Source organism: Poecile atricapillus, chromosome 21, assembly GCF_030490865.1.
Source record: "Poecile atricapillus isolate bPoeAtr1 chromosome 21, bPoeAtr1.hap1, whole genome shotgun sequence".
Lineage (NCBI taxonomy): Eukaryota > Metazoa > Chordata > Aves > Passeriformes > Paridae > Poecile > Poecile atricapillus.
In genome coordinates this window covers 4,925,803-4,940,314 of record NC_081269.1, presented here as the reverse complement: position 1 = coordinate 4,940,314, position 14,512 = coordinate 4,925,803, and the positions used below count along the sequence as shown (strand labels likewise).

Sequence of the window (14,512 nt, the reverse complement as noted above, 5' to 3'; positions counted from 1 at the left end):
ACAGCCAGATCCACCTGGTTGTAAGAGGACACAACCTACAACAAAAACTGCCAAATGCTGGAGTCACTGACCACAACTGAGGCTTCACCTGAACAGTTCAGGGCCAGACCTGCTGCTGGAGAAGTTGATCCAGTAGCAAACCACTTTCCAGGAGCTAAATTCCATAGCTGCATTCTGCTCCACATACCCCTCCCTATTCCTCAGCAGTGCTGGATCTGTCGGCACAACAAATGCAATGTTTAACTGACTGCAGAATTTGGTCCTTTCTCAGCCAGCACTTTTCCATTTGCTATCTGGTGAGCAGTGACCAGAAGAGAGAGAACCCCTTTGTGCTGGACAGAAGCAGGTGGTGGACACTGAGTAAAGTCCAATTTCCCTCACAGTTCCTTCTCTGAATAGCTTCAGTCATCAATAACTGGTGCTTGTAACCAAGGGATAGAGTGGGATGAGTAGAGGCAGGTGTGTGCAAAACCACACAAGACATCCTCAACAGTAAACACACAGCCCAAATTACCACCCACCTTCCACAGGAAGGAAATTCAGAACTCCTCCAGCTCCTGGAAAGCCCCTTTAGGAAAGTCTGAGCCATTGAAAGGCCAAGTAACTGCCAGTGGCATTGCATCACCTTCCTCATCTCCACCTGCCAAAAACCCCAACCCATGCACCTGGGCTTACAGACAGCACTGCAGGCAACTTCTTGCCATGAAATGCCAGAGCTAGCCCAGGCTGCCAGGGTTTGCTGAGTGGCCATGGCCACAGGGATGTGTTTCCACCCATTGCCCCTAGGAGGAACACAGAAACCACAGAAACCTCCTTGGAGCTGCAGATCTTGCAAAACCCCTCCAGTCCCTTGCTAGCACGAGCAGGCACTCCCAGACACATCCAGTGGCCACGTTAAGTTAATTAACAGATGGTATTGAGCTAATTACCACGTACCAGTTCAGTTGTGGGTACCCAACAGCTAAGGAAAAGAACCCATTGCAGATTCAGATTTCCAAGCCTATAATCAGTGACAACCTTGTGTGACACAGGGCCTTTCACAGGAGAGGAGAGTCAAGATCAGAGGCCAAGGACACTGTCCTGGGATGCACACGCTCTGTCTCCAATGGGTTTTGGAGCGGTTTGACACTGGCAGCAGAAACAGGCTTGTCCCTGAGGCAGGTTCTTGCTTGGGCTCTGTGTGGAATATCATCTGACATCCCTGGTCATACAACCTGGGGAGCTGCTGGTGTTTTCTGAGGGCACTTCAGTGCTCAAATCCAGCTCTCTGCTGCACATTTGATTTTGAAAGTGAAAATTACCCTCCTGTGTGAGCAACTGGCACACATGTGAGGACCAAACCAGATGTCAAGCACCACTGGCAGAGGTGTGCTGTGCCACCCAATCTGACACTTCCTCAGTCTGACAACCTGCATGAGGTGCAGGATCAGAAAACAGGAGCCCCTTCCCTTCCCAGAGCCCACAGCTGCCTCTTGACCTTCCTGGGCAACATTCCTGGTGCGCTTTTACCCACACCAGCTTTGGACCAGGAGTCCTCCACACCTCCTACCAGCTCTCTAGGCTTGGGTATAAAACTGCTGTTGATTCACAAGCTGCACAAGGCACAGGAGATCCCAAACACTGATTTCCTGTAACTTATCTATAACTAATAACAGAAACAGGTCAGGCTCAGTCTTGCTGTGTTTATCAACAGAGGGAGGGGACAATTTAACTAACCCCAGGAAGTATGACAGTCCCAAAGAGCAAAACACACTTCTTGTTGTGACTAAAAGCAGGCAGGGGGTTTTCATTTTACAGCTGAAAACATATCCCAGTTGCTATAACCCCAGCACAAAACTGTAACTGGATAGTGTGAGCACATGGCTGCCCTCACATACCTTCCCCCTGAAATTGGAGCAGTCACATGAGTGTCAATCTGTTGTTTTTTTGGTTTTGTTTTTTCTACCTGTCCTGGAATACTGCAGCAATAAACAAGGCAGCCAGAGGCCAGAGGGCAAAGCTAAATAACACAAAGAAAGAGGAAAAAAACCAGTTTGGAGCTGAGAGAGGAAGTGGGTGAGGAGGGACAGTTTCTGCAGCACAGAGGGGCCATTCCTTGCTTCAGTGAAGCTTCATTTACTGCAGACTTTTTCATCCTACACAGATATAACGCACTGCTCTTGCATTTTTTAACGCCTTACAAGTAATCCTGCTTGTGCCATTGTACAGGGACTTGCAGAGTAGGTCAGGAGCAAGGCTGTACTTCAGTGGAAGGGAGGCCACATGCCAAATGGTGGCAGCAGGAAAGATACACCTCTAAAAAATAAATTACTAAAAGACAGGGAAAAATAATCCTTAACCAAAATGTTTGTACAGGGTGTCTTTGCAGGCATGTCACAAGCTACCAGATTGGCAGATTACCCAAACCAACTGCAAGGTTGGGCCTGAAGATGTGAGATATCAGCTGCTCCCACATCAGAGCTCCTTACAGGTGTTCACCAACCTGTTGGTGTGTTTTTCACACCTAAAAAGCTTCTTTTTCTCCATCCAATCTAATGAGATCTAATTTCCCAGTCTGTTCAATGCACATCACACTGCTCAGGTCATCTCTGGCCCAGAGTTTAGCACTGACCTTTACTAACTGGTGCCAGCAGCATGTTTAGTGTCACATGAGGCATCGAAGGCAGGTGTGGGATCTGTCTCAAAGGGTTTCAGTCCAGCAGGGCACCATTTCTTAAAATTGTCTATTCCATGTGATCTGTCCTGAGACTCAATAGCACTTGGCTGCTTTTTAGAAAGAAAGAGGGTCACTATGGCAGGCAGGGTTTGGGGAGTAGGAGAGAGGAAGGCAGGCATGGGGAGAGATGGAGGATGAAGATCCTGTGGGTGCACCTGGTCAGGGATAAAGTTTGGAGAAGCCTGAGGTTGTTTTCCTGTATAGAGAGGGAAAGAGGAAGCACACTCCAGTGACAGGGGAGCTTACACCAAGGGGTTGGTGTAAAAATTGGGAATCCAGGCCTGGCCCAGCAACAAACACAGTCAGGCTGCTGGGAACAGGTGGAGAGCAAAGGAGGATGGAAAAAAATTACAATGAAAGGGAACTGAGGTCTTTGCAAGTGGATAGGACTTGCAAAGGGACAAAATCAAGCAGGGGACAGAGGTAAGAAGTGCTCCCTTAAAGACAGTACACGAGTGACAGAGCTGCTGTAACAGCATATAAAACAATGGCTGGACTGGATTCTACAAAAAGAAGGCATGTCCCAATAGCACCAAAAAAGCTTCAAAATTTACTATTGACTTTGGTCCAAACCTGCTAAGATCCAGCTCCTGTGGCAGGAGTCTCAGATTGGGTAACTCTGTTTGCTGCAGATCTGCTTCCAAAGCACACCAGGATCCCAAACAAAATACCATCATCTGGAAAAACCGAGTATCACTACCTCCTTCCTGCTGATCACGTGAGGACATTGCTTAACACAGCCTAGAAACATGCAATATTTATGTCTTTTTGCTAGTCAGGTGATAGGCTTGGGATTACAACACACTTGCCCATACCCAGGCCCAGCTCCAAACCAGCCTCAGGATTCCAGGCAGGAATAAACACCACTGTTGCAATGCACAGAACATCCTGTCCCCTCCCCTCACACCAACACTTACCAAAAGGATCTAAATAAAACCAGACCAGCTGCTGAGGAAGGGCATGTTCAACAGGGAACTGTGAGGGGACAATGCGAGTTCCCTGCCAAGTGATGTTACAAGCAACAGGGACATCACTTATCTCTACTGGAGCCTGCATGGCTCTGAATGCTGCACTCAGATAACACTTCATGGGATGCTACTTTCCAAAAACCAAACATCCTAGAAGTCAAACAGCTTCCTGACAGCTCCTTGTTACACCCATTTTCCCAGGCTCAGCTGAGATAACCCTGAGAACAGAAATCCTTTCTTAAGATCCCGAGCTTGCACAACACAGTGATACAAGCTCTGACTAAAAGAATGGAGTCAACCATTGAAGTGTTATGCCTTAAGATGGATAATTAGGATAATTCCTTCCACTCACCTGGCCAGCAGGATCCCTTGGTACTCCTCCAGCTGCCGCATGAAGCTGGGGTTGGGCTTGGTGACGGTGCGCCTTTCTTTCACATAGTCGTAAGCCCTGTCCAGGTTCCAGCCATATTCCTTCATGGCATAGGCAATCACTGTGGATGCTGAGCGGCTCACTCCCATCTTGCAGTGCACCAGGCACTTAGAACCATTTTTCCTGAAGTGGGAGAAAGAACAAAAGAGGATCACTAAACAGAAAGCATCTGACAAGCTTAAGAAAACAGTAACTTCTTTACCAGAGCGTTATCAAACATATTTTCTACATTGTGGCCACAGGTGGAGTCTGGGATGTGATCTGATAATCCAATTTACAAACTGGAGCAAGACACACAAAGAAACTGAAGAACAAGGTCTTATTAATATTCCTAAGAGATTCTGTTACAACAGCTCTTCTGAAGCAAAGCGGAAAAGCACGGAGACACAGGAAAACCTCTGAAGACTAGTGTGGCACTCTTGAACTCAGCCCAAATGGCCCAATGGCATCAAGCTGTATTCCAAATGAAAAGAGAATCTGTACCACAAACATGGTGTCACAATTTAGAAACACATCCCAGAGAGATACTAAGCAGTTCAGGACAGTCTCTAGCACAGTGATGTTCTTCTAGTGCAAACCACAAAATGAAAATGCTGTGATGCTAGGCAGGCAAGGAGGAAAAGCAGTTAAGAAAATCAGCAGGAAAACAAAATGCTTAGTATATATCTTCCAAATGTGTGTGTTGTGTTTTCTGAAAAGACTTACTTTGCCTTGGAGATGAATTTGTAGGTATCATTCCAGTAAGCCAGAAGATCTGTAGCTTCTTCATCATAAACCCGGATATTGTGGTATTCAAAGAGCCCAGGGAAGAAATTATCTATTTCTCGAGTCACATTCAAAATGTACCGTACCCTGCATGGGAACAGCAGAGAGAAACACAGCCAGTTCAGAGAGATGGCCCACTGCTATACTGCAGTTTTGTCTTGCTCTGCCAAGGGTATTTGGAAGTGCACTCTTGAACAAAATTCCTGGGAAACCAGGAATTAATGCAAGGAAGCAGCAGCTAACACAGATAGGGTTTGCTGGGCAGTTTAGAGCCTGATAACAGAGATCCATGGATAGAAACTTCCTCTGCACGATGTCAGGTCACACTGCTCACCACCTCTATTCCACTTATCAGCAACACTTGTGCCACAGGAGCTCCTGCAATCAGTGTTTGCACATTTTCTCCAAGCCCCTTTATGAATCTCTCGTCCTGCTGCACCAAAACCATGGCAAGATGGAAGACTAAGCCTCCCAGTAACACCAGAGCTAAACAAACACATAAAGTAACTACAGAGAGATGTAGCAGACAATGAGCCACTGGGGAGGATTTATTTCTTATCCCTAAATTTTCTGGAAAGGAAACTGCTAGAGAAAGCATGTGATATTTATGTATACAGCACTCAGTATTTTTAGCCCTGAGGGTTACTTGTAAGATGCTTATGAAATGCACTCATGCTGGGGTACCAGGCAGAACAAGAGAGTATCACTGCAACAGAGTGACATCCCTTTTCCCAAGCAGGTATGAGATCACTGGCAATCAAGTAGGACCTGTTGGACTCAAGGAAACCACAGCAGACCCTGAGCTCACCAAGAAGAGTCAATTTTGCCAGGCTGAATTTCTGAGGTACAGAATTACACTATCAGTTCACCAGTCTGATTAGTTTTTTCCACTGCTTTGGCACAAATAAGCCAAACCCATTAATAATTATTTAATTGCACAATCTTGGTGCTTATAACCACCTGGTCTAGAGAAAGGATAATCTAAACTTGAAAAGTAGAAAGGGCAGGAAACAGAGGAACCCAGCAGTGCTCAGCCTGAGAGCTACAGGATTTTACTTCCTACTGGGCCCCACTCAGAGGAACAAATGCTCTTCTCCACATTTTCCTTCCTGCCACAGCCTGGAGGTCTGAAGTGCCTCTGTAATCAGACCACAACCATGGGCTGGGGCTGAGGGCATGGAGCCAACTATGCAGCATCCAGTTCAGTAATTGCAGCTTTTTACTACCTATAGCTATGAGCTTGCTGCCTTCCTTTGTTTGCTTGGAGATGTTAGTCAAGGTCAGAAGTAAGATTCTTTTACTTGAGGGTGCCTGTTTGTGGGATAAGGAGTTTGGAGGAAGAGCTTGTTTGGATCTGCAAACCCTAAAGTAAGACTCAGGTAACACAGCAGGTATGGAATAGAGTTTGTTGCATAGAAAAGCGTTAAGGCCAGGCTCTTGCTGTTAAGCTGATGGTCTGAAGCTACTCACCCTCTGTTCTGCAAATCTTCCAAATTGGAGGCATTCCATTCTGAGCCCTGCAGGGAAAACGTGCAAAGGGACACATCAGGCAGAAGGAAGGCATGGCCAGGCAGTAGTGGAGGGAGGGGATGGTCATCAGTGAACCAGAGGAGGAAGCTGACCGGCCAAGGGATGGCGAGCTGGGGGTCCTTTGAGCACAGGGGTACACAAATGATAACCAGGACTGATGTTCAGCACTTCCTCTCTCTCCATTAACCAGATCCCTTCTGAAATAAGAAGCAGCTCTGCCAACAAGAGCCCAGCACTGTGTGTTGGCATTTCCTGCAAACTGCTGACAAATCAACCTCAGCAAGACAGGACCACTCCACCCTTTCCCTGAAGGCTGCTGCCAGTTCTGCCCCAGAGAGGAGAAACTGCCTGCATTTAAAAACCATCCAGGTGCTCTTTATACATGAAACACCCACCTCGAACATCAAAGGCAGCAATACCTAAGCCCATTTGGGTTACACCTCTTCTCCCCATGTTCAAAGCCTGTGTGAGCAGAGAAATGAAGACATTTAACTGACCCTGTCTAGGTAACCCTCTTCTCTGCAGCACACACAGGGCCCTCCAAGCTGCTTGCTTCCTGCTCAAACACAAACCTGACTGAAAACAAAACCACTCAAAGGCTTCCTTCAAAATTTAAGGTGCACAAGCGCTCTGCTTCCCTGTCCTAAAATGGCTCCCAAATGGAAAGATGATCCAGATGAAGACGATTGATTGTATTTACCAAGGCCCAGAATCAGTTTAATGTTGCCTTTTTCAGTCAACGAAGCACAATTTAATTCAGGCCTGGGAACCATCAGTTTCCACAGGCAGGGAGAACAATGCTGCAGGGGTGAAAGCCTTTTCTCCTGTCTTTTCATCCACAATTACCAAGATCATCAGTTCTCTTATTTCCTGCTTAGTTCTTCTAGCACTCCTTAGATAGGATCCTACAGGGTTCTTGCCTCCACCAGCAAGGAAACAGCTCCTTGCCTTTCTGAGCCCCCACAACACAACCCTGCCTTGCAGCACACACACTCCTGGGTGAAGCTGGTGCCCAGTCCCAGCAGCACTGCTCCTCACCACAGCAGCTGCTCTGCAAACACTTCTATTCCACACATAAACCACAGCTCCTCTTGGTGCTGCCTGCGAGCCTTGCTTGAAAGGTTTTCTCCCCATTAAATACACTCAGAGCCAAGACTCCAAGCCCTGCAGTGCATCCAGCTGCCTTTTGGCCAGCACCATAAGCCTGTAACAGGTCCCTCTCTCTCCTTATAACACATAGTCTGCAAAAAAAAAAAAATCCATTACATCGTAGGTACTTCCAAGTTTCCTGGCTCTACCCCAACATGATATCCTGGGAGTGCTCACATTAACAGAGACCATCCCTTCCGAGCCAGAGACTGGGAGAGGCCCTCTCCATTTGGAAAGAGCAACTGGTCCAAGAGGAATGGCTTTGTTTAAAGTGGAGCCAACCTCAAAGGCTTGACAGCCCAACCAAACTTGCGTCCGTGGTTCTGGGGCTGGGAAATCCAGCAGAGCGCTGACTCACCAGAAGGAGCTGCAGTAATTAAGACAGGCCCCAGCAGCAACTAAGAAAGCAAAACATTAAACAGCAAAATGTTTGTGTTTCCTTAAGTGACTTATCTCCAAGATTCTTTGTTACATTACTCTGTTCCTCCTGGATCACACAAACTCAGAGCTTTCCACCTGGATGTCACACAGCTCTCCTCCCTCTTTGCTATAGTTATGCCTTTCCCAAACATAAGAAAACTTGGCATGTGGATACCCTGGACAGTTAAAACACAAAACTGGTCTTACGTCAATGTAAACAGCCCTGAAAAACTGTTAAAATTAAGACCTTGTCCCTTCCATCCTCTTGGTACAGGGTCTACAGCTTGGTGCTACATGGGAAAGTTTAGTAGAGCCAAAAGGCCAGGCTGCTCTTGTTCACCCCAGGATCAATCAACCTCTCCTTCAGAATTCCTTTAACTTTCTCCAGAGGCCCCTGTGTCAATAGTGAAAAGTGTTAGGAGTGCTTACTTTTGTATTCACTGTTACAACTCACCAAAAAGACATGATCAAATATCTGTGTGGGGCTGTCCATCTGCCCAAGGATCACTATCATTTCATTGTCAATGAATTCTTTGAACTCCCGCAGGTTACACACCATCTGCATCTCCAGCTCTGTGCGTATCTGCATGGGTAGGAGGGACACAAGGAAGTCACTTGAAGCTTTTGTTCTGGTTTTTCTTCATGGCATGAAGCACAGAGCTCTTTAGTTTGCACAACAGCATTTCCAGTGCTGCACCCTCACCACTCACCTCTTTTGAGGTGATGTTCTCCAAATCTTTCTGCATCATGATCTCCCTTAATTTGGTCTTAATCAGCCGTTCCGTGCGTTCCCGCTCAGTTGGGCTGTCAGAATAAAGCAACAGAGTCACTGAGAGGGAAAACAAACTGGATTCATGACACTTTTAAAATAGGTGTAAGACTGTGTGCTCTGTGGAGTCTCAGACTCTCACACAACTTCCCCCAGGCATGTCCTCAGCTGGAGGGAATTCAGGTGACAGTAAAGCCCAGTTTAGATTCACAGTTGTATATGAAAGCCACCAACTAAATGCTCCTAATCCATTGTAGTCATCCAGAGAACCTCTGGTATTTGGTAAAATTTAAATTGGGAAGGCTGCATTATACCCTCTGGAGCAATATCTAAGCCTCTCCCTACCTTTCTTGGAAAGGTAACAGCTCCAAAACTCCTTACATGGAGAGATGAGGGCAGCTAAGCCTCTGCATTCCTCCCCCCTCTGCTGCCAGGGGCCTTATCACCAGCTGCAAAAATAGCCTGAGTAACACCAGGGGAAGCTGCAGCAGAGCAGCAGCAAGGGGCTGGCTCACCCAGCATCTTTAGGAGGGACCCAGCAGTGACAATCTTCCACCACCCTTTCTCTGGAAGGCTGCCAGGTTGGGGAAGGCATGGACGTTGCAAGTGTTCAACTGGTGGTTCACAAATAAAAATAATGGAAGTTCCTGGTTCTTTTTACCTCATGCATTATTTCAGGATTCCATTAAGAGAATGCTTTTAAGTATCCCAAGGAAATAATTCAATTTCAAGGTGCCACCAGGGAAAGGGTGGGTTAGATAAAATTTATATATGAAAAGCTACAAGAAAATATTAATCTGTCAGCCTGCCAAAACTTTTCAGCCACCCGCCTTGTACATTAAAAAACAATCAAGTGTGAAGACTTGTTCACAGCTGAACAACTGCTTAGCATCATTATTCACTCACTGGATTCCAACAACAGGAAATATCTGGGAGCATAAATCAACCAAAGGCACTATTATCCTGGGAAAGCAGCTGGGGCCAGTGAAGTAATTACAAAAGGGGCAAGTGAAAACCCTCACACTTGGCACCACATCTGGTCACAGACTACCTTTCAGGTTATATGGTATCAGTACCATCAGAAGTTACTAATGACAGGGGTGGTAAACCTTGAATGTTGATACAGCCTATAAATTTTGCCTTTCCAAATTGTCTACCCATTTACCTCAGCCACTGTTTTGGACCATCTATCACCTGATACCCAAGCATTTAGCTGGAGGCATCTTGGATCCTGCACACTGTCCTGTTCCACACTTGCTAAGCTTCTCAGAATAATAAAAACCTGCACTGCTCTTTGCCCCCATTCCTAAGTGTTTCAGATGGATGAGATGAGGAAGTTTCTAAGCTTAAAGGCTCAGAAGTACATACATAAACACTCTACTTCTTAGCAAAATTAACTGAGTATGGGTAGAAAGACCATGTTAGTCTAAACATGTGGTCAGATACATGGCAGTTTAAGAGCAAAGTCCACAGAAACCTGTTCCTTCCAGGCCTGGAACAAGAGGAGAAAACCAGCAGAGACAAGACACCTCTCTCACCAGTAACATGGGACTTACCTTGCAGAAGCAAAGGTCTGCAAGCCTAAAGCCCAAGATAAACAATTAAACTGAAAACAGAGACTGGAGGAGATGCAAGGGAGCCCCAGGAGCGCTAAATTTCCAGTGCTGGTGTTTACCTAACCCGGAGTCCACTTACTACATAGAACAGGAAGCCTTTCCTAATTAATACCTGATTAAGAGCAATCTCTTGTGGAAGCTTTCTCCTCATTTGGGGACAGTCAAACACTGGCTCAGCAGAGCCAGCCCAACTTACACATCTGTGAAGAGGGCGGGCGAGTCAGGCCGGTGGGACTGGACATCTTGCATGGCATTCCACTCGTTGACCGACAACTGATCCGAGTTGATATGGCTCTCATAGTAACTGACCCACGTGAGGAAGAGGCTCCCTGGATAGTAATTGTTGCTCCGTGCCACTTCACAAGCCTTATGCAAACTCTGCAGAGCAGACCTAGCAAGGGAACAACACTTACAGGTTTGTAATTTCTTCCTCAGGCTGGTATCAAGCACCAAGCAGCAGCCAAATCCAGGATGCTGCCCATATCCCATCAGTTGGTACAAACCCCTGGCACTGTGCATGAGGCTGCCCTTCAAAGCTGTGGATTCCCACGTGCTGCCAGAACTTGCATGTCTTAATTGGAACATGCCCAAAACAAGCTTGGATAGCAGTGAAGGTGCCCACAATTCAGAGGGCAGAGGCACCCATGTCTCTGGTTCCAAAATCTGCTACAAATACCCAAGCCCTAAATAAGATACACTGAGTTTGTGTCCAAGACAGGGTGCTGACAGCTCCTACTGTGCCATCAGCTGTCCTGTGTGCTGGGCAGGGACACCCAGAAATCAGACATGCACAATCAAGGGCTCAGGACTGCACTGGGATGTTTAGGTGTCTGCCCTCTCTCACTGCACAAGGGATGTCAGAAGTTTCTTCAGCTGCTGCTGGGAAAGAAATCCCCCTCTCCTATTTTTAGCTTATTTTAAATCTTTGACTGGGATCAGAAGGATCCAGGTCAAAATCACTGGGGTGACAGCAGCATCGCTGACAGGCGATGTATTTTTGCAATGCAAAGAAGCTTGAGCCAGAAATACTTTCATGATCACAACATGAACCACCCTAAAAGGAAAGAAAAATGCAAGCAGCTTCTCTTTCCTCTATCACAATGCACATCTCAAAATATTTCAAACATATACTCAAAGCAATGTGACTTTGGGCACAAAGCAGCAGCCCTTTGCAAGGAAAATTACCCTAATTCCTTCCTGCCCTCAGCTGAGACAAAGCTGCTGTACACCAGCACTTACATGGCTTTTTTCCTTTGGTACCAAACCTCCTTCCCTGTCTCTGAAGGAAACTTCTGGCTGCACAAGTAGGTCTCAAGGTAACAGTAACATAAAGCAGCACCTGGTTTTGAAGAGCTTAAGCAGCCAAAACATCTGGAAAAAGGATCACTGGGACAGCTTGTAGTAAGTACTTACCACATTGCCTGTACGGACACGGGTTTGAATATGTGCACCCTGTTATCTGTTGATACGCTGAACCCTCTGGTGAGAAGAAAAAGGGCACAGTAAAAATGTGTCCCAAAAGCCACTTTTTAGTTAATAACTGATAGTCTGTAGCACATTAGAATAGCAAAGGTCTAGCCCTATGCATACACTGCTGAGTTCAGCTAGCAAACAGATCAAAATAGCACACTAAAAGCTCTAAGATAATTTCTTTAAGCAGCTGCTGTTTGGGAATGAAACTAAGACAGTGGGACAGTGCTGGGCTGTGCTGTTTACCTTGGCAACACAAATTCACATGCCACAGCTGGGAGCAACAGAGTCCAGCTAAAGAGATCCTGGGGCAGCTACCAAGGAAAGAAATGTCATTCCACGCACTGCACTGGACAGCCTGAGTAACTGGCACAAACAGGAGTCTGCAAGTCAGGTGTCTATTTGGCAGAGAAACATCATTATTGCTTTCTGTTGGGCTGAGTGCTGCCTGCTGAAAGCGTGATGGAGGAACACATAATAGGATCCCTTTAAGGAGCTTTCACTACACACCCACTCACCAGTAAAAGCTCCTTTACTCCAGCTTAAACACACACATAAGCTACTGTCTCAGTGCATGTTTATTCACAGATAAGTCAATTACTGGTGTTCTCTGCCACAACCACTGTGATTAAGGGCCTTTGAGCCTACTAACCCGATACAGGTCAACAAAGGAGGGCTGCTGGAATGGTGAGGGCTCTGCAATCACAGGAATCCTTCCCCATACACCTTGTTCTAAGCTGTATTAACACAGAACACACAAAAGGCACTCACCCATCTCCATCCAGGTGGATCAAGGTGTCGCTCCAGAGCGGCAGCACCAGGCCCATTGTACAAGTGCTACTGCAGTGAGAAAGAGAAAGTCAGTCTATCTACTACAGCACCATGTTATTATTCTAACTTCATGGCAACAGTTACATATTTTTGTACTCATTAGGAAAAAGAAAAAATGAAAACTCCCAATGTTGATTCAGTGACAAACAGTGCCAGTGTTGTTCTACAGGGGCCTGACAAGGATCACCAACCAGATTCAGGATACAGCACTACCCTTTCAAGCAAGCTTAAAGGGTTAACACATCCAGGAGAAGAGCAAACAGGATCCCAAAACACTGAACTTTGTGCAGAAGGTCAGAGGGGGCTCAGTCTTTGGTTAGCTCAAGGCTTTCTTTACAGATTAATCCCTCACAGGCTCAAGAGGTTTGGTTCTAGCTCTGATTTTGCAACCCACAGCTTCATTTTCTTGTTTGTCCCTCAGCCACGGCTGCTGGAGCCTGGGAGCAGAGCAATGCAATTAAAGGGTGACTGGCAGCACGGCAGGTTGGCAATCACAGCCTATCACCTGTGGCTGACTCCTGACCCTTCTTTGCCCTCCCACACCTCAAGAATGAGCACAACAGCCATCCCATACAGATACCTCCTGGCAATCCCACTTCTCTCTCAGCTGCTTTACTCTGCCCTCACAGTGCCCCCAGCTTTCTGTAAGGCTGAGCAAAAAGTCAAGTTAAAAGAAGAAACCAAGTGATGGAAAAAAGGCAGGGGCGGGGGAACACAACACAACCTGCTCCAGGTTGTTAAATGGAAAGAGCTGAATCTCATAAAGCTGCAAAACTGCTCCATAATCAAAGCAGCACCTTGATAAACTGAATTCAACTGCCTCCTGCTCTTATGCTTTGCACCAGGTGCTCCCAGATTTCCACCAGGTTCCAGCACACCTGCCAGTCTCCAGCTTAAGAGAAGAGCAGGAAGAGGGAGGGCCAGATAGGGAGCCCTGGAAATGCACACGCCTGGTGCCCAGCACCAGGAGACACTGCAGCACGCAGCTATTTCTGTTGACAACATGAGATGAGCTCATGGAAAGATGTGTTTTTAAAAGGCTTCCCAAGGTGGCCGGGGTATTTTTAGTGGTACTGTTCAGCAAGCACTTATCAGAGACCATAGCAACAAGTCTACATGGAGTTATAAATACCGAGTGGGCTCAGGGAGGGAGGATCACAGTGACCATCCAGAACACCAGGAACTCCAGCAGAAAGCTAAAACGAACCTGCTATGTTATTACAGACTGAATACCAGTGAGCTCTCAGTTATCAAAGGTGTCTGCGCTGGTACATCACAGCCAACAACAAGTTCCAAGCTCACAGCAACCTGTGCAAGGACAAGTTATTCTTGCCCCAAGGCAGGAGCATCTCTGAGTCACAGCTGTCCACACATGTGCAGAGACAGGAGCCAAGGGCAGCATCAAGCTGGTTCCCCATTTTAGCAGGCATCACCCAAGCTCAGCATCCAAACCAAGCATGGTGGCTGATGAGACCAGCAGGCAATGTTTGGAAGGCAATTTCTTAGCCAAATAGCTCAAAAATATTTTCTAGTGATCCTACTAACTACCTGGAAGTAATTTATTCCAACTAGTGTCAAAAGCAACACTCATTCCTGTAGCAGCTGTGCTGGAAGTAAGCATGAGTATGAAACCTTCCAAAATTGAATATCCAGCTGACTGTCTTCCAGTAAAGGCCAAGATTTACTTAAAACTATTTTTAAGAGAGCCATGTGCCTCCATGCACTCTCCAAAGTGCCCACTGTCCCCTTCTAAATGTGAAGTTTCTGCTCCTGCAGCTGCTGGGTTGCTGTCACCTGGCTTACAGTTCTTCCAGCAGCAAAAGCTGCTTCCCAGCCACATTCTGCAGC

At 46.6% G+C, this 14,512-nt stretch overlaps 1 protein-coding gene across 6 annotated transcripts in view; it reads right to left on the bottom strand.

Moving 5' to 3' along the window:
- SSH2 (slingshot protein phosphatase 2) overlaps positions 1-14,512 on the bottom strand; it is a 91,884-nt gene that overhangs the window by 8,226 nt on the left and 69,146 nt on the right. For all 6 annotated transcript variants that reach the window (XM_058854503.1, XM_058854504.1, XM_058854506.1 and 3 more), the window contains 8 exons: positions 12,605-12,673; positions 11,777-11,842; positions 10,560-10,754; positions 8,689-8,782; positions 8,433-8,561; positions 6,350-6,396; positions 4,820-4,966; positions 4,037-4,237 (listed from right to left, as the gene is read on the bottom strand). In XM_058854503.1, the coding sequence (XP_058710486.1) occupies positions 4,037-4,237; positions 4,820-4,966; positions 6,350-6,396; positions 8,433-8,561; positions 8,689-8,782; positions 10,560-10,754; positions 11,777-11,842; positions 12,605-12,673 (948 nt within the window). The remainder of the gene's footprint in view (positions 1-4,036; positions 4,238-4,819; positions 4,967-6,349; positions 6,397-8,432; positions 8,562-8,688; positions 8,783-10,559; positions 10,755-11,776; positions 11,843-12,604; positions 12,674-14,512) is intronic.